The 25,268-nt window shown below is 40.7% G+C and overlaps 1 protein-coding gene across 4 annotated transcripts in view; it reads right to left on the bottom strand.

Annotated features, from left to right (window-relative positions):
• Nucleotides 1-25,268, bottom strand: part of LOC132111493 (latent-transforming growth factor beta-binding protein 1-like) — a 90,201-nt gene that overhangs the window by 36,713 nt on the left and 28,220 nt on the right. For all 4 annotated transcript variants that reach the window (XM_059518853.1, XM_059518854.1, XM_059518857.1 and 1 more), the window contains exons 4-7: nt 15,545-15,699; nt 6,160-6,327; nt 1,371-1,574; nt 485-744 (exon numbers count right to left, since the gene is read on the bottom strand). In XM_059518853.1, coding sequence (XP_059374836.1) covers nt 485-744; nt 1,371-1,574; nt 6,160-6,327; nt 15,545-15,699 — 787 coding nt within the window. The remainder of the gene's footprint in view (nt 1-484; nt 745-1,370; nt 1,575-6,159; nt 6,328-15,544; nt 15,700-25,268) is intronic.

Raw genomic sequence — 25,268 nt, 5'->3', positions numbered from 1 at the left:
CGTCCCAACTATTTTGAGACCTGTAGCAGAAATCAAAATTGAAATGAGCTCATTTTGTGCATAAAATTGTAAACTTTCTCAGTTTAAACATTTGCTATGTTATCTATGTTCTATTGTGAATAAAATATTGGCTCATGTGATTTGAAAGTCTTTTAGTTTTCATTTTATTAAAATTTAAAAAACGTCCCAACTTTTCCGGAATTCGGGTTGTACTTCTTGATCCGATGATAGCTGAAAATGAGTAATTTTAAAAGACATTACAAGTGAGAGACAGAGTATAATAGTGGATGATTCACAGCTCACAGCAATAGTGAGAGAGATAAAGACAGAGATGAACAGAACAGTAAAGCTACAGAAGATATTTTGAAGACTGTGTTTGTCCATCATTGTGTGGACAAAAACATATAGATACACAAGACATCTTCCTCACATAAAAGCTTTATATATGAGTTAAAGGCATACAAACACACAATGTTTCTCTGACCTGCATTCCAGCAGTCTCTTGGAAGCAACGTCCCAACTGGCTCTTGGATGTCACCGGCTGGTACTGGGGGTATGTTTGCTGGTTGGGGTAAATGACGCTGCTGTGAGTATGACCGTGTTGGATGCTCTGGCTGCTGCTGTGGTAGGTAAAGGAGTGGCTGGAGTATGTGTTCTTCACCTGCCCATTACTATCCACCGGAGACACCTGATGGATCTGGACAGAGGCTCCTGGGGGATGCTTCACATGGACATTCACCAAACCTACATAAAAGTAACTCTTTAAGGGAGATTCACTACAAGTTCATAGAATTTCATTACAAAGTTAGCTCAGTCAACAGAATTGGTGGTGTAATGTTAAATACCAGAAAAAAATAATTTTGATTCAGCCCTTCTCTAAAAAAGGGGCGAAAATTTACATAACAGTGAGCCACGTACAAGTGAATGGGGACAATTTCTGGCAGGCTTAAATGCAGCAAAATGTGTAAATTTTACAAAAACACTTGGATCAATTATTCTGTTAAAAATTGTGCATGACTTAGAGCTGTTTAAATCATTTCATTTTAGAGTTTTGGGGTTTTTGGCATTGTGTTGTAATGTAACTGTATTTTAAAATAAAGCAATTATTTCCACAATAAAATCATGCTAACACATATTATTTACATATTGGAGCTATACTGAGTTTTAGCCCCATTGACTTCCATTATAAGTGTCTCACTGTAACCCAGGCTTTAATAATTTAAGTTAACAAAGGACAAATTAACATTTATTTTTGTGGTAATTCAGAACCCTACAGTAGTTATTTATCTAATAACAGCAAAGCCATGCATTTCAGAATAACAAGATTCAGCCAGATTTTCTACAAGTAAAAACAGAAATAAAAGTGTTACCCTGGTTTTGTCCAGTGCCGTAGGTGAGGGGTAATGTGTGCGTTGAGTGGATGTGTGTCTTCTGTCCGTTTACGACAGCATGTTGCCCCTGGTGACCGTTGGGATTTGGCATTTGGCAGAATTTTCCAGTAAAGTTAGGTGGGCACTGGCACTTGTCCCGAGCACTGCATTTTCCTCCATTCATGCAGGGCAAGTGGCAAACAACTAAAACACACACACAAACAGAACACAGTGTGGTTAATCACAGGCATATCGAGTGACATTTTTCAATGTTTTGTGACAACTTCCTGTTCAGAGACCCATCACATTTAAGAGACTGACAAACATATACACAGTTGAACCAACAAAATTATCAACAAACTTTAGTTTTGTCCTGTGTCTGTGCAAGTGTTTGCTTGTGGGACAATGTGTGTGTGTGTGTGTGTGTGTGTGTGTGTGTGTGTGTGTGTGTGTGTGTGTGCTTAAATGCTTCACAGAAAATCGGATTAGGAATTTTTGTGGTGGCATGTAAGAGTTTTATGTGACATTGCGGTGAAGGACCTTTCTCCCATGAAACATTTTGCTTTCTCTCTGCCTTGCTCAATTGAGATTTTAGATCACATTCGGCTCAGTAATAATACTAGCAAAATGATAAATGGATTTAATTATCCCACAGCTGAAGTAAATAAATGTTTTGGGGCTTGATATTTTACGGATATACAGTATGTTTGTGTTGTGGTATAGGAAATTCCTTCAAAACATTAAATGAGGTGAACTTCATTCTCCTGTCGTGATATTCTTTAAAAACTTTCCCAAACCAAAAGCCATATAATATATTTAACCATCATGAACTCATCACACTAAATACTCACTAAAACAACACGGCTGTTTCCTCTCAAACCACATATACCTCCTGTGGCCAGACGCAAAGTCCACTGTCTGCAGATACCATAATTCAAGATTAAAGGCAGGATAGACGGCTAAATGAGGACATATCATAGTCTTCTATTATTTTTGTATACATTTTCACACTTTATTTTTTTGTTAATGAAGCATGATTAAATTTTTCCAAATGAGGGAAACCCCAAATGTCCCCAAAGAGAGGTTTCGTCAAATTTAACTCTCTCTCAGTAGTTGAACAACCCCAAGTAGTTGAACAACCCCACATTCACACACAAATAAATACATATATTTTCTCCCATACATTGGTGTATTTATATACATATTTACATTCACTCTGGCAAACCATGATTTATACACAACCCGCACACACACTCTTTTATTATTTCTGCTCTAGTTGGAAATCTAGGACTATTCCACTGACCCTACAGTGAACATAAGGCAATCTCTTGACACACTCATGTATTAACATTGAATCACACACTCATACTGTACACACACATTTATACACATAAGCATACATGCTTCCCATCCGGCCCAACTAGTGAATTACACAGCACCACACTCTCTTGGACACCAGGAAATAGAGCAATATGACAGTAAACTAATTTAGTGCGGCGGAAATGGTAAGATAACTAGCAGGAGCAGAATGATAGACCACACTATCTATTCTACACTATATACACTAATTATTAACTTTCACTCTTTCACACATATGACTATAACATGGTTTATTTAATAAAAGAGGTATATACACTATATACACACACACATACACATATATATACACACACACACACACACACACACACACACACACATATATAACACACACACACACACACACACAAGACATACACATTACTGATGTGGCGATGAGATGGTTTTTACTGTCATAACTGGCTTTATCTATAGCAATATGACAACTACAGAGGTTTCTTACACATACACATAAGCAAACAAAAGACTTTCAGATGAGCTGCCAGGAACAGCTCTAATGAGAGTCTTGGTGGGAAAGTCTCAACTACAGCAAACTGTAGTTGTTCTCATACTTGTTTAACATCTCTGGTGGAATAAACATTATGAAACCCCAACTAGGTGCACATGAGAGAAGTATAAACTCCCAAGAGAAAACAAATAAAAACAACAAAATACAGTATACATACATAAAATATTTCCTACATTTATGACTGAAGCTAAATTGCACACTTGTGCAAATCAACTCTAAATGGGCGTTCAATTTATTTTTCTTCTTTTGCTCTTTCTGTTGATTTTATCACATAATCCAAATGTTCACAATTAATGTTTTTTTGTCAAGTGTACCATATATCCGCACTAATATATGATTTTAGCCAGGCAGCATAAAGTATCGATTCTATTAACACAATGGGCTTTCATCACTAGCAATACAAATGGCTTTACTGTGACTTTTGATCAACTTAATGCACCCTTACTGAATAAAAGTATTAATTCTTTAAAAATACCTTAATACTTTAATACTCAGCCCATACTTTTGAATGGTAATGTATGATGTTCAGTTGTTTATACTTAGACAACAGCACTCTGAACTTCAAATTACAACAAGACACACACACACACACACACACACACACACACACACACACACACACACACACACACCAACTAATCAAAAAAAAGGCCAGCAACCCACAGCCCTTAGACAGATGGAATAACATTTTCTTGCAAACCTTAACGCCTCTGCTTGTACAGACAGGCTCAGTGGCAGCTCCATGGGGATGACTGTCAAAACACCCAACACTACTGCGTCCAACCGCGTCTTCAGGTGAGACATATACACATAAACATTCTCTGGGGATGAACATTCAACTCAAGTTGGAGCAGTCTGGACTCTGGACTACACTGAGGAATTTTAGAAGTGTAGTAATACATTCCTATCTTCAGAACCACCATAATAAATAAGCACACAGCTACATATTGATTATCTGTGATAATGTTTTAGTGGTCTATTGATCTATTTGACAGTCAAAACCTAGATCTGATCAATATGACGGTCTCTATGTGTGCATGGAGTAACGATAAATAAAATAAAAAAAAACATCAAAAAATGTCTTTTTGCCAATTTTGATACTTTGCTCGAATGACAATTAACTGTATGCTATGTGCAAGGTTTTGTGAAGTTTATGCATTGATGTGAGTGACTCAATGTTTTTTAATGCATTTCACAATTTTGACATTAAAGCAATCTAAATTATAGAGAAATTGAAATCAGATGGGATATTTAACCAAAACCCTAACATTCATGAGAAATGCATAACAGTGTTTAAATACTTGGGTACAGTACCATTCAAAAGTTTTGAGAATCAGTATTTATTTTTCATTTGTTTTTTACATTTTTAAAAAACCTTTGAATGGTAATATATGGGGAAAGGTATATTTAATATGAGATCAGTCAAATTACTGAATCTATTGACAGCTCTCGTTTCATTTATCATTTGCCTGACATTGTTTAATTTTTTCTTTAAGGTATAGATTTAGCATCAACACTAAGGTACAAGAAGTTGGTTCAGAGTACCGCAGCTAAAATCCTGGTATTGATCCAGCTCTAATGCGTCTCCTTTCTCCACGATGCTGGAGCTCAGCCTGGGATCTCTCCTCCCAGCTGCATCTGGATCAGAGCTGACAGAACACTCTGTGTTACTTATAAGGCCGCACACACTCACCCACTCCAGACGTTCATCTCATTCAGACAAACAGCTTGCCGGAGAGAGAGAGAGAGAGAGAGAGAGAGAGAGAGAGAGAGACCTCTCACCTGACCCGACCCTCGTATATGGAATACAATTTCAGCCGCTCAACTTGGAGATACTGATTACATTACAAAACCCACTGGTGAAAACAACCCCCTGGCTGAATGCTACACTTTTGACCACAAAGTAATTGGATTCAAAAGTAACCCTTATGTAACAACTGTGTATAAATTGTGTCTATTGCTTCATTCTTAACCCTAATGCAAGTCGCAAAGTAACTTCTTCCACCAATATTGGGCCATAAAGATCAGTGGACCAAGAAGTGGATGTACTTTTTGACTTCACTTAGACAGGATGAGTGTTTCCTAAAATATTTTTGTCTTGTACTTCCAAAGCCCCATTGACTAGAAATTTGCTCTTATTAATTCATATTATTATTTAGCAATAATATTAATAGTTATACAAAAATATAACTAAATAATTATATCAAATCAATTAGCATATTGTATACTGGAATTCATATATGATAGATGCACAACAAGTAAAAAACTTTTACCATGAGTAAATACATTATAATTTGTGGAAATATTGATAAAAAGTTAACAAAAAAGTAACAATGACTGTACCACAGCCAAATTAAATTCTTTCCGAATATCCCTGATTGGGAAACACCAGATTACGCAACTAAGAAGTGTGTGGAGAAACCCAGACTGCTCTGTCCCTATTCAGATACTGTAGAGCTGAGCGAGGCAGCAAATGAACACCAACCTGCTGAGCCGGAGGGCAGAAGATGTTCTGCTGTGTCATAACCACATGTTCTCGATCCATTCTGAGCCCTTATTGTGAAATATAATTGCTGGTCCAATTATGTAGGTTTTTCAGACACAGTCTAAAGCATCTTAAACTTTTCCACAATATCTGCCAGGCAAGTGAAACTCCCCTCCGAAATGCAACTAGACACATCCAAACATCAGCCATAATTATAGACCTGTCTAAGGCTGGACATGATGTAACAGGCCCGTGGCCAGATGTTCTCCGTTCAGTAGACAGCAAAAGCAAGCACGCACACATACATTCAAGTCCAGTTGCCAACTAGGAAATTTGATGTTTTACAAAGACCTGGATGAACGAAAACTTCCCACTTTTCCCACAATACATTAAGAAGAGGCGGCGATGCCACTCACCGACTCTGAAGTTGGGGGCAGTAAGTGTGTCCGTAGCATGCCCATTTTCACTGATGATAGTGGTGGTGTTGCCCTGCTGACAGCTGTTCTGACAGCGACCATTAGTGCAGGTCATCTTGCAGATAGTCGGGGTGAAGACCACTTTAATCCGGCCTGTGTGGTTCCCTACTGCAGTCCAGCAAAGCACAGACATTAACAGAGAGAAGAGAGAAAAATCCATCAGTCTGGACGGCATGGCTTTCATAAACAACTCAGAATGACTCTTTCACTTTTGTAGGCAGTGTCTGGTAGAACAGCTCAGGAGTTCAGCTTTAAGAAAGTGAATCGAGAGAGGGAGCGAGAGGGAGAGAGGCAGGAGAAAGGAAAAAAGTCTTTCTGTTGTCTTGTCTTTTCTTAGTCTCCTGTACATGTTCCCCTGTGACTGTCTGATTCCCTTTTTATCCATTTCCTCCTTTTTCTCTGTCTATGGTCCAATATCTCAGTCTCTGGAACATGAGGAGGTGACTGGAGGAAAAAATAGAAGCAAAAGACAGAGAGAGAAAAATAGAGAGAGACTACAATGGCAAACAACTCTGGGACCAGACCCAGTTCTTCTCGCAGGATTCGGACAAAGTGACCACAACTCCATATTGTATACAGAGACGAAAAGAGGAAATGTCGGCTTTTCTCAACTAAACTAATTTCTTTCCAAGTCTACAAATACTAATCAAACATATTAAAGGGGACATCGGATGCAAAATTCACTTTAACATGTTTGTATATAAATGTGTGGACACTACCACCCTACAATGATAAAAATCCATTCAATCCTTTTTCTATTCCCCAAAAACCCCAAACAGTCTTAATCTCAATTATCAAGCCGTTTTGATTTTCAGAGCAATATGACATCATACTGTGTTCCTGTAGCTCAACTGGTAGAGCATTGCGTTAGCAAGCGCAAGGTTGGGGTTTGAATCCCAGGGAACACATGATAGTAGAAAATTGTTAGCCTGAATGCAATGTAAGTTGCTTTGGATAAAAGCGTCTGCTAAATGCATACATTTTTTCTGTTAAATGCATAAATACTGCTCAGGCCCCAGGCACCTGTTCTCTTACGAGAGCTCTCTCGTACTGCGTCTTAGCTAAGACGCTACGGGAAAAGTCTCTTTTCACGAAATACTGAAGCAAAAAATTATCCTTAATTTTGTATTTTTGTAAAGCGCATTTGCAGCAGTACACAGCCATAGGCGAGACGGCTCGTTCGCTCATTGGCTTGTTCTGCGGCAACTGCACAGCCTATCGAGCGCGGGCTGATGCAACATCAGACCAATAAGGGCGCTTCGCGCCCTTCTTGCCACTTCCAGCCGAAACGGGTGTTGCCCAACCTATAAAAGGAGCTCGAAAAGGCTGACTCACCTGATTTTTCATCTCTTCAGCGAAGCTCACGCATCACTGGATCACGGAGGAAGCAAGCGCCGTCTGAGAAAGCACATCAGCAGGACGAGCCATTCTGAAGCTGCTGGCATCACTGCCTTCCACTGCCGTTCCTGCTGCGCTATCCGGCGCCTATATCCTTTCAATTCTGTTATATCCAAGCTGTTCTTTATGTGTGTGTGTGTGTTCGCCCTGCGACACACACTCGTAAAAGAGGTCGCGTCTTTTTTAAGATGCCTTCCTGCGGCTCGTCAGAGCCCCACTCAGCGAGGGAGACCGGTACGTCATCTGTGTCTCCTGCCTGGGTGAAGATCATGCAGCGCTCGCGCTCGCTGACGGCGGATGCCCCCACTGCGAGCTGTTGCCATGGTGACTCTGAGGACTCGCCTGGCCTTTTTCTCTGAGCCTGCATTCTCCGCTGCGCTGAGGTCAATCACGCGCACTACATAGTAGACGTGCCCACTCCTCAGTGCCCACAATCACTATGTCACACGCGTCATGTGGTTTCTGTAAAAACGAAACCCGTGCACGTTCGTCCGGCCACGGCCGATGGTGCTATAAATGTAGTGACGATGCCCACTCCTCAGTGCCCATCTCCACATGTAAGCACAGCCCTGCACACAGGGCTCGCGCACATAAGATCGACACAGATCGGTCGAGCGCGTCGCATAGTAAACATGCCCACTCCCCAGTGCCCACATACACTATGTCACATACGGCGCGTGGCTTCTGTAAAAACGAGGCCCGTGCACGTACGCTCTGAACAGGCAGACAGCGAGTTGAAAGTGGCATATGCAGCCCACAGTCACTCGCAGACATATCGAGTCCCACGGGACCTGCTCAGCCTTCCCCCAGTCGGTTAAGCGCCGGGACGGGGTCGAGGAGGAGCGATCTGCCCGCTGTGATCAGCACGATCCCCGCCTCAAATGCGCAGCACACCCGAGCGCCGCCGTTGCCCGGTCAACAGAGCGCGCTTCGCATCCAGCCCTTAGCCATTCATGCAGATGCATGGTCAGCGCTTCCAGGGGTATCGGATTGGGTGCTAGGCATTATAAAGAGAGGCTACTCGCTACAGTTTTTTTTTCGACGCCCTCCGCGCTTTTCAGCGCGCGTCGAAACTACGGTCAAAACAGAAGTAGCACACATACTTCGGGCCGAAATATCAAAACTGTTGAGCAAAGGGGCTGTAGAGCCTGTGTCTCAAGCTCAAAGCGAGGGGGGGGGCTGTACAGCAGATACTCTCTGGTGCCCAAGAGGGACGGGGGTCTCAGGCCCATACTGGATCTAAGACAGCTGAAAAAGGCATTGATGAAACGCAGTTTCAAAATGCTTACGACCAGGAAACTCCTCGCGCAGATTCGCAGAGGGGACTGGTTCATGTCAATAGATCTGAGGGACGCGTATTTTCAAATACAGATAGCGTCAAACCACAGGCAATATTTGAGATTCGCCTTAGAGGGCCAGGCATACCAGTTTACAGTCCTCCGTGGCTCCTCGTACGTTTACGAGGAGCATGGATGCAGCGCTCGCTCCTCTCAGACTCAGAGGCATACGAGTGCTGAATTATTTGGACGACTAGCTGGTCCTGGCCCGATCACGAGCGGAGCTCGTGGACCACAGGGCCGTTTTACTCGATCACCTCGAGAAGCTCGGCCTCAGTGTCAATTGGGCGAAGAGTTCGCTGAACCCCAGTCAGACGATCCTGTTTCTGGGTATAGTTCTGAACTCGTGTTCCATGACGGCGCGGCTGTCACCACAGCGCGCGTTGGACATTCAGCGCGCAGCGAGTTCTTTCCGCTGCGGCGCGACCGTGTCGCTCAAACACTGTCAAAAGATGTTGGGTCTCATGGCCTCAGCATCTCCGGTTCTGCGGCTGGGCCTGCTCCGCATGTGCCCCCTGCAGTTCTGGCTGAAGGCTCGGGTGCCGCGCAGAGCGTGGGCGTCTGGCCGGCTGCATTTCAAGGTCGATCAGAGCTGTGTTGCGGCTCTAGCACCTTGGACAGCGAACGGCTGGTACCGATCAGGTGTAAGCATGGGGACTTCCCCGAGTGTGAAAATGGTGTCGACGGACGCCTCCACTTCGGGATGGGGAGCGCTGCTCGAAGGCAGACCGTCCTTTGGCCTATGGTCAGAACGGGAAAAGCTCCATCTTAATCAACTGCCTGGAAATGCTGGCAGTGGAGAACGCGCTGACGAGCTATTGTCCCCATATCAAGGATCACCACGTCGTAGTCCTTGCGAACAACATGTCCGTGGTGTCCTACATAAATCGCCAGGGCGGTCTCGGGTCCCAAAACCTGTGCAGGCTGACGGAACGCCTCCTGGTTTGGGCTCAGCGCAACGTGCGCTCGCTGAGAGCAGTGCATGTGCCTGGACTGCAGAATCTGGGTCCAGACAGGCTGTCCAGAGGCAATGTTACTACGGGCGAATGGTCTCTACACCCGCAAACAGTCCGGCTGTTGTGGGAGAGATTTGGCATGGCGGAGGTGGACCTCTTTGCGTCAATAGGAAGGAACGATTTAGTCATCCGGTTCCTCAGAGGAGCTAGGAGGCTGAATCCTCCCAGACCTCCGTCAGTCCCTATGTGGGACCTCGCGGCGTTTTTGGAGGCCTTGAAGGGTCCCCCTTTTGAGCCTATCCAATCAGTTAGCCTTCAGCATCTGTCGTTCAAGACAGTATTCTTGTTGGCTCTCGCTTCTGTGAAGCGTGTGGGTGATTTGCACGCGCTCTCGGTGAGCCAGTCGTACTTGGAGTTTGGGCCCAATGACTCAAGGGTCATACTCAAACCAAGGCATGGTTATGTGCCGAAATCCCTCAACACACCGTTTCGGGCTCAGGTTATTGCCCTGTCTGCCCTGCCGGTGTCAGGGGAGGATGGAGACGCGAGTCTTCTTTGCCCTGTCAGGGTTTTAAGAGCTTATGTGTCTCGCTCTGCTGCCTTTCAGCAGACGGAGCAGCTGTTTGTCTCGTTCGGTGGACGTTCCAAGGGAATGGCTGTTTCGAGACAGACTCTATCCAGATGGATAGTTGTCGCCATAGCGTTAGCTTACGCTTCCAGGGGCCTTCAGTGCCCGTTGGGCGTCAGAGCACACTCCACAAGAGGCGTCGCCTCGTCGTGGGTGTGGTCTACTGGGATCTCCTTGCAGGATATATGTATGGCGGCAGGTTGGGCCTCGCCGTCTACATTTATCAGGTTCTATAACCTGGAGGTCACCGCCTTGCAAGCAAGGCTGTTGTCGGTATAGTCGAATCAGGGCCCTGAGGGGAATTCTGAGTTCACGGGCGATATGCGCTGCCGACTGTTATATGGGCAGTATTGCGTAAGACCCGCAGTGCCACATTGGTCAGGCCTTGCCTCGGCTGTGTGATGTCATATTGCCGCATCTACGGATGCTGCTAGATATAGGACGGAGGGCTTTTTCCCTTTTCTGTCCTGGACTCTCTGTGAGTCCCTCAGGTGACTGTGCACTGTAAATCCTGGGGGTTGCTTCAGGTTTATTGGTGTGTGATCCCTGCCCGCACGGCGTTTTACATTGGGTTCCCGTAGCGTCTTAGCTAAGACGCAGTACGAGAGAGCTCTCGTAAGAGAACGTACTCGGTTACTAAACGTAACCTCGGTTCTCTCTAGAAGAGCGAACGAGTACTGCGTTCTCTGCCGTGCGCACGATTCACTCTGGTTCGCTTCGGCGATGAAATAAATCAGGTGAGTCAGCCTTTTCGAGCTCCTTTTATAGGTTGGGCCACACCCGTTTCGGCGGGAAGTGGAAAGAAGGGTGCGAAGCGCCCTTATTGGTCTGATGTTGCATCAGCCCGCGCTCGATAGGCTGTGCAGTTGCCGCAGAACAAGCCAATGAGCGAACGAGCCGTCTCGCCTATGGCTGTGTACTGCTGCAAATGCGCTTTACAAAAATACAAAATTAAGGATAATTTTTTGCTTCAGTATTTCGTGAAAAGAGACTTTTCCCGTAGCGTCTTAGCTAAGACGCAGTACTCGTTCGCTCTTCTAGAGAGAACCGAGGTTACGTTTAGTAACCGAGTACGTTTTCATTCCTCTCATTACTTTCCTTGTGTTTAAATACCCTGTCTGTTTAGTTCAAGTTTGGCCGCTATTAATGTGATGTACGATTATTTGGATTTGTGTTTGGATGTGCCCTTTTTTTTCCTCCCGTGATCATTAAAAGCCTTATTTGTTATTAATCGATAAATCTGAAAATTATTATCAAATTATTATCAAGTTGTTAGTTGAAGTCCAGGTCCAACTTCTTGGTTTCTCTTAAGCAGCTTCATCTCAGCATAGCTAGACTTTCACACCTCTGTCTGAAAAAAAATGCAGGGAAAACAAATTTCCTAAAATAGTCTGTCCTAAATCCTTTAATTTAAATGATGTCATTTCCACCTGCAAAACTGTGGAAAGGAATCTACCAACATTCTCCTCTCCTAGCCTAGTTAATTAATTCATTTTATTAGAGAATGTTATTTAAATTACAGTCTGGTAAACTCTGGGCATCACTGTCTCTCTAAATATTTTCCAGTCAGTTATCTGTAGATATTCCTGGCCTGTTTTTCGGTCTGCTTCATGTTTCTGTTGTTTCTTTGTCTTTATTCCTGACCCTCACACTATCATTCATTCTCAATCACTCCATTAAAAATGGCATCTTGTTAAAGGATTATTTCACCCCCCCCCCCCCCCCCCATACATATATATACATATATATATATAAGACTTATACCGCAAATAGTTTAAAAAAATAGTCCATACAGTTTGTGCAGACCATCCATACAGTTTGTGTGCCATATTATAGCTTCGTGTGAGGAACAGAGTGGAATTTGCATTAGTGATGTAGTTCAATTAAGAATCAAGCAGACATAGTAGTAGTAAGTCACTAACATCTTTATCATAACCCTCTGTTGTGTAAAGCAAATCCAGAAGCTAACATGTAACCTTTTCACAAAGATCAAAAAATGTCTCCACAGACAAAATAGACATCAGTTACTGGAGCTACTAATGATACTAACACACACCTAAAGCTGTTATGAGGTTATGAAGTGAAAGATCAAAGTAAATTGAGGAAGACAAACTAAGTATACAGCAACAGTAAGAAGTAGATGACAAGAGACGGATGGCTTTACCAGAGCACCACACACACACACACACACACACACACACACACACACACACACACACACAGAGGGCTGCTGACAGGCCGTCTCTTGTGTGGGACAGACCTCACCGGGTGCTAGACGCCTAAGACATTGAGAAACTAGTCAGTCTGCAACATCTACCATTAACCACAGACACACATTTAGTTGGAACATTTAAATTACAATAGCAAATACCACATACTTGTTTTGTTTTTATAAAAAAACAAATTATAAAACCTAACCTAAGGTTTGGTGCTAGGATTTCAGTCCCCTACATAAGCTAATGTGGCTTAGAGGAATATTTCTTACCTTTCAAGCAAAAGATTGCAAATCTTGCTCAAAGTTAATTTTTTTTTAATAAATTAAAATATCATCTGTTTTTCATCATTTATATCAGGATCTGACAAACTGATTTAAATGTTAACTCCTTAGTCTTTTTGAAAGATCCATTAAAAGGAATGGATCAAAAGGATAATTTGTTCAGGAATCAGATAACACTGGTTGCTTATTTTTTGCTAAAAATATTCATTTTGTAAGAGTCAGACATGAATACAAATGTGTGTTTTCTTGTCGTTTTCTTGTCGTTATTTTGCAGTAAACACCCTTTTTATCTTATTACTTTGAATTCTGTCCACAAACTTTACCCGAGGCAGAGAATTCAGTAGTAATAATAAAAACCACAATAAAGAAAGATTTTAAGAAGTTAGATCGTTCAAATCAATAATTTTTACCATGCCCTAGCTTTATGTCTATTGCTTACAGAATAGGCTAGTTTTTATAATGAATCATTTTTGATGAAAAACATTTTAACCTTGGAAGGAACATTTGGAAGGAACATTTTAACCTAACTAAATGCAAGTTTTAGTCAGATTAATCATGAATTGAATGAAATGAAACGGCATTTTCTTAGCTGTTTATTTTTTTAGAGAATCAGAAACATGTAGCACAACCTGTCTCATTTGTGAACAAATTACTTTTTTGAAATGTCCTTGTCCCCAAAGTTATTCTACTGTAAGTACAGTAAACCAACACAGGGATACAGAATTTATCTATAATTCAATCTGAAATGTACATTGTTACAACAGTAACATTAATCTTTCCATCCTTTCCATAATGCATAAATCCAATTAAAACTACAAATGTAACATGAGGTCGACAGGAAGTCAGTCGGATGCTTGTCTTTTATGACCTACAGACTAATGTAATGTAATATGTAAAGGTCTGTCTCCCTCTGAATGAACCCGGTCACTTCTATACGATCCAACAGCCAGTCAGAGTGTGGTCTGGCTGAGTTTCAAAGCAGCGAAAACCATGCAAAAACAGTTACCAAATACCCCACGGGCTGCTCCTTGCATTAGCATTACAGCGGAGCTCTGGCTGTATTCTGCAGAGTTGTGTAACTCTACCAGTCTGCAGGGCAGGAAGAGGGATAATAGATGTCATGCTACACATTAGTTCTGCCACCCCACTGTCCCCTCATTCACAGGCAGATTTACTGTATCTAATCCTCTCACCTGCCTCCTAAGAGCACTTCCCTCAAATGACGGTTTATCATAACACTGTCTTTTAATTGTCCCCCTCTCTCTCTCTTTTCTCCAGTTCTTGCCTTCCCTCTTAGCCAGGCTTTTATCTAAAATTACCCAGAGAAAATTAGGCTAATAACTCACTTTAGAGAGTGTCTAAGACAGTGTCTAAAGTCTTTATATGATTTCAACCAGAGGATCCTCTTGGAAAAAAAAAACAATGGGGCTATAAATTAAGGGCAATGGGGCTATAACTTAATTGAGAGAGTGGGGTCTAAAACACACATGCTTGTGAACCAACTAACCACTAATTTGTACTGTGGATTCCCACACCTTTTGATCAATAAATTTCCTTACTTTTCTATGACTTTTCTGGTGGTTTGTGATGGATAATGATGTTTAAAAATCATTTTATAGCTATTGTATTCAAATAGAGCAATTTTAAGATTACAGTAGCTTTTATAGAAATTATATATAGAAATACATTAGAAATATTACATAGAAATTTCCATGACTTTTCAATATTTCATAATGTCATCTCTCAGTGTTGTAGACATGGAGCTAAACATTTCTAAGCAAGTCAGACATGCTTTCACTCTCCTCAGAACAGAACGTATCATGGTTTGTGATCTGTCATTCTGTCAAACACCCAGGGCTACGTGCAGAGTCAGCAATTAAACATGAAATAACATTTTGAGATGCTGATGTCACTCATTCTCCGATTTCTTCAACGGGGGAGATGCTTTGGGATTACATCAATGTGTCGAAATTATAGAGACTTGTAGCGAAGACATACACTACTTTTCAATTCAAATTAGTGAGTAATTTCAAGGTATTTTAAGATTAAATAGTATATAATGTTCTCCAAGGATGCATTTATTTGATCAAAAATGCAGTAAAAGTCAAAATGTGAAATATTATTACAATTTAAAATAACTGTTTTCTATTAGAATATATTCTAAAATGTAATTTATTTATGTGATGCCACAGACAAATTTTCACATGAACTATTCTTCAAGTAAATTCCTCAAATAAATATGGTGCAGGTTAAACAAGGTCAAACGTCATTGGTATTTACATTTCTTGTGACCAAAATTCACATGCATTATATTTGCATTAACATTTTACTTTCATATCTATCACGACTTTACAAGACTTAGAATATAGCGCAGAAGTCTTATGAACTTCTTTACAGTACTTTTTAGGTGTTTTAAGTGACAATATTCTTCCCTACTCTCGTGCTGTGAAAAATCACAAAAAAACACATTGAATTCAAAGAGATCCAGCACTAGATGGATTGTACTTACAATTTATTGGGTTGTGTCCCACTGAAAGCGGGATGGCCCGGTTTAGGGTGGGTCCGACTCCGTGCATCTGCGTGTGAGTGTGGTAGTTTTTCTGCTGAACCATGAACTTCTGGGTTTTGCTCTGGTGCATTATCTTTGAAATTGGGTTTTGTACTCTGGAAGATAAAAACATAAAAAAACTTTCTCTTTCTCTTTCTCATAATTTATGTCCATATTGAAATATTCTTATGTTTTAATTTATGTGGTTTTCACTTTGATTAATTACCTGCTCAAGGCCATATGGAAAGCCACAGAACCCTAAACACACAGACATGCTTCTGGTCTCATGTAAATAAAACTAATCACATGTAACAAACAAAGCACATCTGTATTCACATGACTCATGAAAAGTTACTTTGCATTATGTTTATCACACACATACAGTTGAATGCCATTTGTACAAACACATACTACAAGCACAGACGAAAAATCACAGCACATCACACTCTCTTTTATTTATTTGTGTTATAACCATGTAAGATTTTTCTGTAAAATCCTTTTTCTTTTTATTTGTATATCATAATAGATTTTACTGGCCAAATTTAGTCAGATTTTAAGCCAATTAATGGCTTTTAATCTCAATTAATGAACTCAGTTTGTTGCAGTGCGATGTTGTTTTTATTAACTATACAACTATAACCAAAACTATTAAAAGCAATTTTGGTACCTGAAATAAATCTGAAATAGATTAAATTACAAATATTACATACATAAAAAAAATACACACACACACACACACACACATATATATAATATACATGTATATATATATATATATATATATATATACACATGTATATATATATATATATATATATATATATATATATATATAATATAATATATAATATATATATAACACACACACACACACACACACACACACACACACATATATATATATATATATATATATATATATATATATATATATATATATATATATATATATATATATATATATATATTATATTATATTATATATATATATTATATTATATTATTATATATATTAATAATAATACAAATACAGCCAAATTCCCTACAAGTCTGTAAATGGATTGTGGTGTCTGATAAAAATCAGCTACGTCTGTGTGAAAGTTTTGAACATCTTGGTAGTAAGGAGACAAAACGCAGCACACAGCTGTGAGGAAATGGATATGGTTGTTCAGAATCACAGCTGGGAAGCTTCACAAGACGATGATGCATAAGACTAAATCAGGGTCTACATCTCAGAATAACAGCACAGACTTCAGATCTGTCTAAATGGTACTCTTAGGGATAGTCCACCCAAAATGAAGGTTTATTCAACACCATATTGTTCCAAACCTGTATCTGACTTTTCTTTCATTTAGTTTTGGTTGTCATGGACTTCCATTGTATGGGCAAATATAAGTCAGTGGGAACTGAAACTCAAGTCAAGTCACTTTTATTGTCACATCACCACAGCACATGTGCCTTGGTGAATGAAATTCTTGGGAGCTTGCTCCAGAAATTGCAGAAACCGTTAACATATAACCAACAGACTTCAACAGGTGAAAGTGTGCAATATGCACATACATATGGTCAGTACACACAGTGTTCTATTAGACAAACTTACAGTTACGGTACAACACGGTAAACACGGTAACCAGTTAAACTGTAACACCGGCTTTGGTTGCAATACTCTTTAGACCTCTTTGGCATTGTAAAACGGAAACGTTTTGAGAAAAAACAACTACACTTGTGTTGTGTGACTGCGAGTATCTTCAGAAATCCACCCCGTCATGTGGTGGTGGACAGCCGATCACGGCGAATTTAGGTCCTTACATGCACGTATGCTACAAGCTCACACAGACACAGCCGTTTGGCAAAAAAAAAAAAAAAAACGCTTGGCTTTTGGAACCGAAATTTGGCAACGAAAGATAAATAATTTTTCGATACTCATAGTATCATTCGTTCGATAACACAGGCATCGAAGTTCGGTACCCAGCCCTATACACTACACTGTACAATTTACCATATGTACTATACAATGTACACTATACACAGAATGTACGCGTTCTGCATTCTGTAAACATATACACGCATAAAAATATGCTAAGGTGCAACAGAGTGTACGTGAACTGGATACAGAAATGTCATGAATGTGCATCGGATGGTATCCAGTGGTAACGGGTAGGTTGTTGTATTAAATGCAGTGTGTATGTATAGTCCAGTGCTGAGCTGTAAACGTTAAAGTGCAGTGTGTGGCATACCATATTGTGGGAGTATGCTGTAGGGTGCTGTAGGGTGTATTTGTTCTGATTGTTCATTAGTATGATAGCCTGAGGGAAAAAGCTATCCCTCAGTCGGCTAGTGCGGGATCGGATGCTGCGGAGATGTCTTCCTGAGGGCAGCAGAGAGAGCATTCTGTGGGATGGGTGGTTGCAGTCACGGATTATCCTCAGGGCTTTCCTTATACTCCGCCTGGTGTAGATGTCCTGGAGGGAGGGAAGCTCACCTCCAATAATGTGGCTGGCAGTTTGCACGACCCTTTTTAGAGCTTTATGGTTGCCAGCGATACTGTTTCCGAACCAGGCAGTGATGCAGCCCATCAGGATGCTCTCTATAGTGCATGTGTAGAATGTTCTGAGGATGCTGGGGCTCATTCCAAACTTCCTCAGCCGTCTCAGGAAGAAGAGGTGCTGATGTGCCTTCTTCAGCACTGCATCAGTGTGTGTAGACCAGGTGAGATCCTCGCTGATGTTAACGTCGAGGAACTTGAAGCTGCTTACACGCTCCACAGGTGTCTTGTCAATGGTGATGGGTGTGTGTTCTCTGCTCTGTCGAATTTGCCGATGACGTTGGAGCTGTGTGTGGCTGTACAGTCATGTGTGTACAGGGAGTACAGGAGTGGGCTGAGGACACAGCCCTGAGGAGCACCAGTGTTGAGGGTCAGCGGGGATGAAGTGTTGTTGCCCATTCTGACCACCTGACTTCTGCCTGTCAGGAAGTTCAGGATCCAGCTGCACAGAGATCTGTTTAGTCCAAGAGTCTGGAGCTTCGCAACAAGTGTGGCAGGTACTAAGGTGTTAAATGCTGAGCTGTAGTCCACAAACAGCATTCTCACATAGGTGTTCTTATTTTCCAGGTGGGAGAGAGCAGTGTGCAGGGTGAAAGCAATAGCATCGTCTGTGGAACGGTTGCTGCGATATGCAAATTGTAGCGGGTCCAATGAGGCAGGCAGCACAGAGCAGATATAATCTCTGACGAGTCTCTCAAAACATTTACTGAAGATGGGTGTGAGAGCAACGGGCCTCCAGTCATTTAAGCATGTGATTTTGTTTCTCTTTGGTATGGGCACAATGGTAGATTTTCTGAAGCAAGAGGGAACCAAAGACAGAGGGAGAGGTTGAAAATGTCTGTGAAAACACCGGCCAGTTGGAAAGCGCATGCTCGGAGCACACGGCCTGGGATGCCATCAGAACCCGCAGCCTTACGGATACTTACCCGTCGGAAGGATTGGGCTACATCCGTGACAGAGACAGAGAATGCACTCACATCTTCTGCAGCAGCCGCGGGAGCGCTCTCTGTGTGGGCGGGGTTGTGAGCCTCGAAACGAGCATAAAAGTTATTTAGCTCATCCGGTAGAGAGGCGGCGATGTTCACAGAAGCTGGTTTATTCCCTTTAAAGTCTGTGATGTTGTTGATGCCCTGCCACGGGGGAGGGATTTGTATGCGTGTATGTATCAGTGTGACTCTACAATTTTCATAGCCATGAAAATAAATAAAACTCTTTGAATGAGAAGGTGTGTCCAAAAATTTGGTCTGTACTGTATATATATATATATATATATATATATATATATATATATATATAAGATTTTAAAGATTTTAGCAACTATTTTGAATTCTTATTATTCTAGACACACAAGTCAAGGCCTAGCCTAATTACATTGTCTTGGAAAAGCATATAATATTTTCTAAGATTTGAGTTTGAGCCCTTCACTCAGACCAGAAAATTCAAATTAGTCTTTTCAGAAGTAAAATATGTTTAAAACCACACCACAAACACAGAACATTACAGCTTACAAAGAGCAGACCAACACATAAAAAGAAAGCGTAAAATGTCTGTTTCTGAACATGTAAAAAGCAATGAGCTGTGTAAGTGCTTATAAACACTCTCTTTCACTCACACACACACACACACACACACACACACACACACACACACACACACACACGTCCTGGACAGTGGAAGCTGATATGTGGTAAGAAGATAGTGTTTCAAGAATTTCCACATGCATCTCTCCATTTTCCCTGCATGTATACAGACAATACATTCCAAATCATTAAACACAGATGCCGCAAACTCAAGCAAAAAAGCCCATCTTTAGAAAGTTTAAAGTGACGTGATATACAGCCAAGTATGGTGACCCATACTCAGAATTGGTGCTCTGCTTTTAACCCATCCAAATTGCACACGCACAGCAGTGAACACACACACACACCGTGAACACACACCCGGAGCAGTGGGCAGCCATTTATGCTGCGGCGCCCGGGGAGCAGTTGTGGTTCAGTGCCTTGCTCAAGGGCACCTCAGTCGTGGTATTGAAGGTGGAGAGAGCACTGTACATGCACTCCCCCCACCTACAATTCCTGCCAGCCCGAGACTCGAACTCACAACCTTTCGATTGGGAGTCCGACTCTCTAACCATTAGGCCACGACTTCCCTCTGCAAATGCATCCTTAAATGAGTGATGAATTGCTGCACAGAAGAGGTTGTACAAAAAAGCCTTATGGAGATGAATTGGGCATGTAGACTATTATGCTAATTCGCAACTGCAGGTACGTGCTCTTTATTTAAAATAATCCATATTTATAAACATTAGAACGAGGGAATGAATACATTTAATGCATGAGGATTTCGTGTGAGAACCTTTTCTGCCCATCTATGTAAGAACATTTGTGCGCAATTACTAATGAATGCAGCCTAACTAAGTAAAGCTGTGTGTTTGGGTGATTGTCTGGGCGTTGCCTAAGCAAGCACTATTACTAATAAAGCCAAGAGCATTAAATGGATTTATAATTCTAAAGCCAGTACTCATGAATGTCCTAATAAGTTGCATTACCAGACCTGGTGTGGAAAGAGCTGTGGGATTCCCGCACATGTAGACAGGAAAACTGAATTTTGTGTCTATGTTTGTGAGGAAGGCCAGCTAGCTTGCTCTAGTCTCCTACAAGAGGGCTATACTAAACCGTGAGTGTCTCCCATGTTCTTATGCCAGCGGGCATCTTGTAGCTCTTCCTCAACAGGTGCATGACCTGGCGGCCACAACAATGGGGGAGGACATATGTTTATTTATAGGCTTCTTGTTTGACAGGTGTCTGGACAGGTCTACCACACTAAACCGAGGTGCTCCATGAATCCAGACTCCGGTTCACTGCCAGGCTGCATTACAGCTTGAAACCAAATAACACAAGAAACCTGACCGGCCCAGCACCTGTGGATCACTGTAAGAGTTCATACACAGACACACGCCACAACTACCACACAGACCCTCTCTAAATACACACACACACACACACACGCTCAAGCCAAACTACATACGCACACCCACCAACATACACGCTTACAGACACATACAGTCTGTAAATACATTTAAACCCACACACAAACACTATTCATACAATCCTCCCTAAAACACCAGACCTACTTGAAACACTATACAGGCTATACACACATTCACATATAAATGAGGACAACATTTATAAAAATATCAGTCCTTAAGACACTAAGGACTCTGACGTAAAACACAAACGCCCACAACCGCTGAGACAGACAGCGTAAGCATATCCCTGACCAAAACCCTCCCTGAAGGGCTGACTGGATGCTTTCAACATCACATAACACATGTGTAAGATTTACACATTTGATGTATGCATGTGAAATACAGCATTCTCTTACACTTGTTATTAAATGTTCAACAGACGGTGACATAAATCTGTGAATATGTGTGCCATAATGTAAATCATTGTAAGGAAACCACTGGGTTTGTGCCCAGATGTGCTCTGTGGCCCAGACCTTTTTATTCAGTATGTTTAGCACAGACAGTTGAGCACTGTTTAAGTCATAATTGTCTTCCTGTGGACCAATGAAAGGTATGGAGATGGAACCCTTAAAGTTGTGGACTTATATGTCGTTTTCTCTATGGGTGTTTAAAACTACATTTTAAAAATCAGTTAGTAGGTTGCCTGAATGTCTAGTTGACTAAGCAGTCTAAAAAGGACAGTTCACCCAAAAAAAAAGAAAAAGAAAAGAAAATTATATATATATATTTTTTTTCTTTTTTATATATATACAGTCGTGGCCAAAAGTTTTGAGAATTACATAAATATTGGAAATTGGAAAAGTTGCTGCTTAAGTTTTTATAATAGCAATTTGCATATACTCCAGAATGTTATGAAGAGTGATCAGATGAATTGCATAGTCCTTTCTTTGCCATGAAAATTAACATAATCCCAAAAAAACCTTTCCACTGCATTTCATTGCTGTCATTAAAGGACCTGCTGAGATCATTTCAGTAATCATCTTGTTAACTCAGGTGAGAATGTTGACGAGCACAAGGCTGGAGATCATTATGTCAGGCTGATTGGGTCAGAATGGCAGACTTGACATGTTAAAAGGAGGGTGATGCTTGAAATCATTGTTCTTCCATTGTTAACCATGGTGACCTGCAAAGAAACGCATGCAGCCATCATTGCGTTGCATAAAAATGGCTTCACAGGCAAAGATATTGTGGCTACTAAGATTGCACCTAAATCAACAATTTATAGGATCATCAAGAACTTCGAGGAAAGAGGTTCAATTCTTGTAAAGAAGGCTTCAGGGCGTCCAAGAAAGTCCAGCAAGTGACAGGATCGTCTCCTAAAGAGGATTCAGCTGCGGGATCGGAGTGCCACCAGTGCAGAGCTTGCTCAGGAATGGCAGCAGGCAGGTGTGAGCGCATCTGCACGCACAGTGAGGCGAAGACTTTTGGAAGATGGCCTGGTGTCAAGAAGGGCAGCAAAGAAGCCACTTCTCTCCAAAAAAAACATCAGGGACAGATTGATCTTCTGCAGAAAGTATAGTGAATGGACTGCTGAGGACTGGGGCAAAGTCATATTCTCCGATGAAGCCCCTTTCCGATTGTTTGGGGCATCTGGAAAAAGGCTTGTCAGGAGAAGAAAAGGTGAGCGCTACCATCAGTCCTGTGTCATGCCAACAGTAAAGCATCCTGACACCATTCATGTGTGGGGTTGCTTCTCATCCAAGGGAGTGGGCTCACTCACAATTCTGCCCAAAAACACAGCCATGAATAAAGAATGGTACCAAAACACCCTCCAATAGCAACTTCTTCCAACAATCCAACAACAGTTTGGTGAAGAACAATGCATTTTCCAGCACGATGGAGCACCGTGCCATAAGGCAAAAGTGATAACTAAGTGGCTCGGGGACCAGAATGTTGAAATTTTGGGTCCATGGCCTGGAAACTCCCCAGATCTTAATCCCATTGAGAACTTGTGGTCAATCCTCAAGAGGCGGGTGGACAAACAAAAACCCACTAATTCTGACAAACTCCAAGAAGTGATTATGAAAGAATGGGTTGCTATCAGTCAGGATTTGTCCCAGAAGTTGATTGAGAGCATGCCCAGTCGAATTGCAGAGGTCCTGAAAAAGAAGGGCCAACACTGCAAATACTGACTCTTTGCATAAATGTCATGTAATTGTCGATAAAAGCCTTTGAAACGTATGAAGTGCTTGTAATTATATTTCAGTACATCACAGAAACAACTGAAACAAAGATCTAAAAGCAGTTTAGCAGCAAACTTTTTTAAAACTAATATTTATGTAATTCTCAAAACTTTTGGCCACGACTGTATGTATATATATATATATATATATATATATATATATATATATATATATATATATATATATATATATATATATATATATATAAATATATATAATTTCTTTTTATATATATATATATATATATATATATATATAAATATATATAATTTCTTTTTATATATATATATATATATATATATAGACGTATACTGTATGTAATTTATTCCTCTAATGGAAAAAATGAATTTTCCACCGCTTTTACTCCAGTCTTCAGTGTTACATGATCCTTCAGAAAAAAAATTAATATGCTGATTTGATGCTTAAGAAACATTTATTTTTATCATGGTTAAAAGCTGTTGTGCTGCTGAATATCTTTGCATAAAATAGGTTTTCTTTTTCAGGAATCTTTAATGAATAGAAAGTTCCAAATAACTATGTATTTTGATCAATTTAATGTTTTCTTGTCAAATAGAAGTATTAAAAGTAATTTCTTGACCCTAATGACCCCAAACCTTTGAATGGAAATATAGGTCCATTTTATGCTTAAAAAAAAAATGCTATATAATTTTCATGCTATAAAAATTAAGACAGTTGGAACATTTGTAAAATAATAAAATATTTAAGGTTTAATAGTTTAATATTCAATATTTTTATTAATCAAACAGAACAGTCAACATATTTTTGAATACCCATAAAAAGGAAAAAGATCATCTATTTTCATCCAGAATGCAGCTAGAGCCAAACCATTTGCCTTTTGCCAAAACAGCAAATTAAAGTGATGCAGCAATATTAACAACATTTTTACAACGAAAGAAAAAGATACTCTACAGGAACACAGCCACTGTGAGAAATGAGTTTAATATGTTAGTATGAAACTACTTTAATATTTCCTTTAATATGAAATGAGGTTTGCAGACGAGCAGTTAACTGAACAAACTGTGTGGTCTGCATTCAAATATCTCCATAAAAACCACAACAAAAGAACAGCAGGATTTTTGTGGCCTCCACACATCACCACAGTCGTCCAGTAAGAGAAGAAGTTTACAGAGCATAAAAGCCAGATCCATTTAGGTACTGTGATCCCAGCAGATTTCTGACCACGGTGACTCTTCTGGTAGACAGGTTAGATCAGCGGGGACATCGGTTTACATGTGCTGTCTCTGATGAAGAGGAACCTGTCTGAGACTGGAACTGAACCCAGTCGCTTCTGGATTCAGAACGCGCTCTAGAGAGCCAGACAGTGCTCAATGCTGCTCCTGTGGCCATGTAGCCACATCGTTTTTATTTTTTTTAATTCACTAAATGTTTATCTGCCCTAAGATTAATCTGCGCAAGGGGAGCAGAAGTATAATGAGCTGTTTATATAGAATTTTACGACACTGGGCTGAGATTCAGAGTAAATCCCGGTAATATGAATCGTAATTATGGTTTTTGGAGCATAGTGGTCGAACACATGTGATGCGGCTCTGCTCACTTCTTCTAATGTGTCTATTGCAGCCCAGCAATATAATAACTTGGAATTTGCAAAACAAAATATTTTCAGAATCAACTAGGCAGTGGGTTGCCTTAACGGTCTGAAAGGACATGGTCATTAAAAGCACCACATAAAAAAAAGAAATGAAAAATGAAACACATACAGTCTACACTGCCAGGTCAGGGTTAGTAAGATGAATGTCTCTGAGAGTCTTTTATGCTCAACATGATTGCATTTTTTGATCAAATCTTCAGTAAAACAGTATTACTGTACAATATTAGTAATATTATATAGCATAATGTTAAAGTATAATAATTGTAATATTGTTTTCTGATTAGCGAGCAACAGTCCAA

The sequence above is a fragment of the Carassius carassius genome, chromosome 31 (genome assembly GCF_963082965.1).
Source record: "Carassius carassius chromosome 31, fCarCar2.1, whole genome shotgun sequence".
NCBI classification, from domain to species: Eukaryota; Metazoa; Chordata; class Actinopteri; order Cypriniformes; family Cyprinidae; genus Carassius; species Carassius carassius.
Note: the sequence above shows the minus strand (reverse complement) of the source record. Positions and strands in the feature narration are given on the sequence as shown.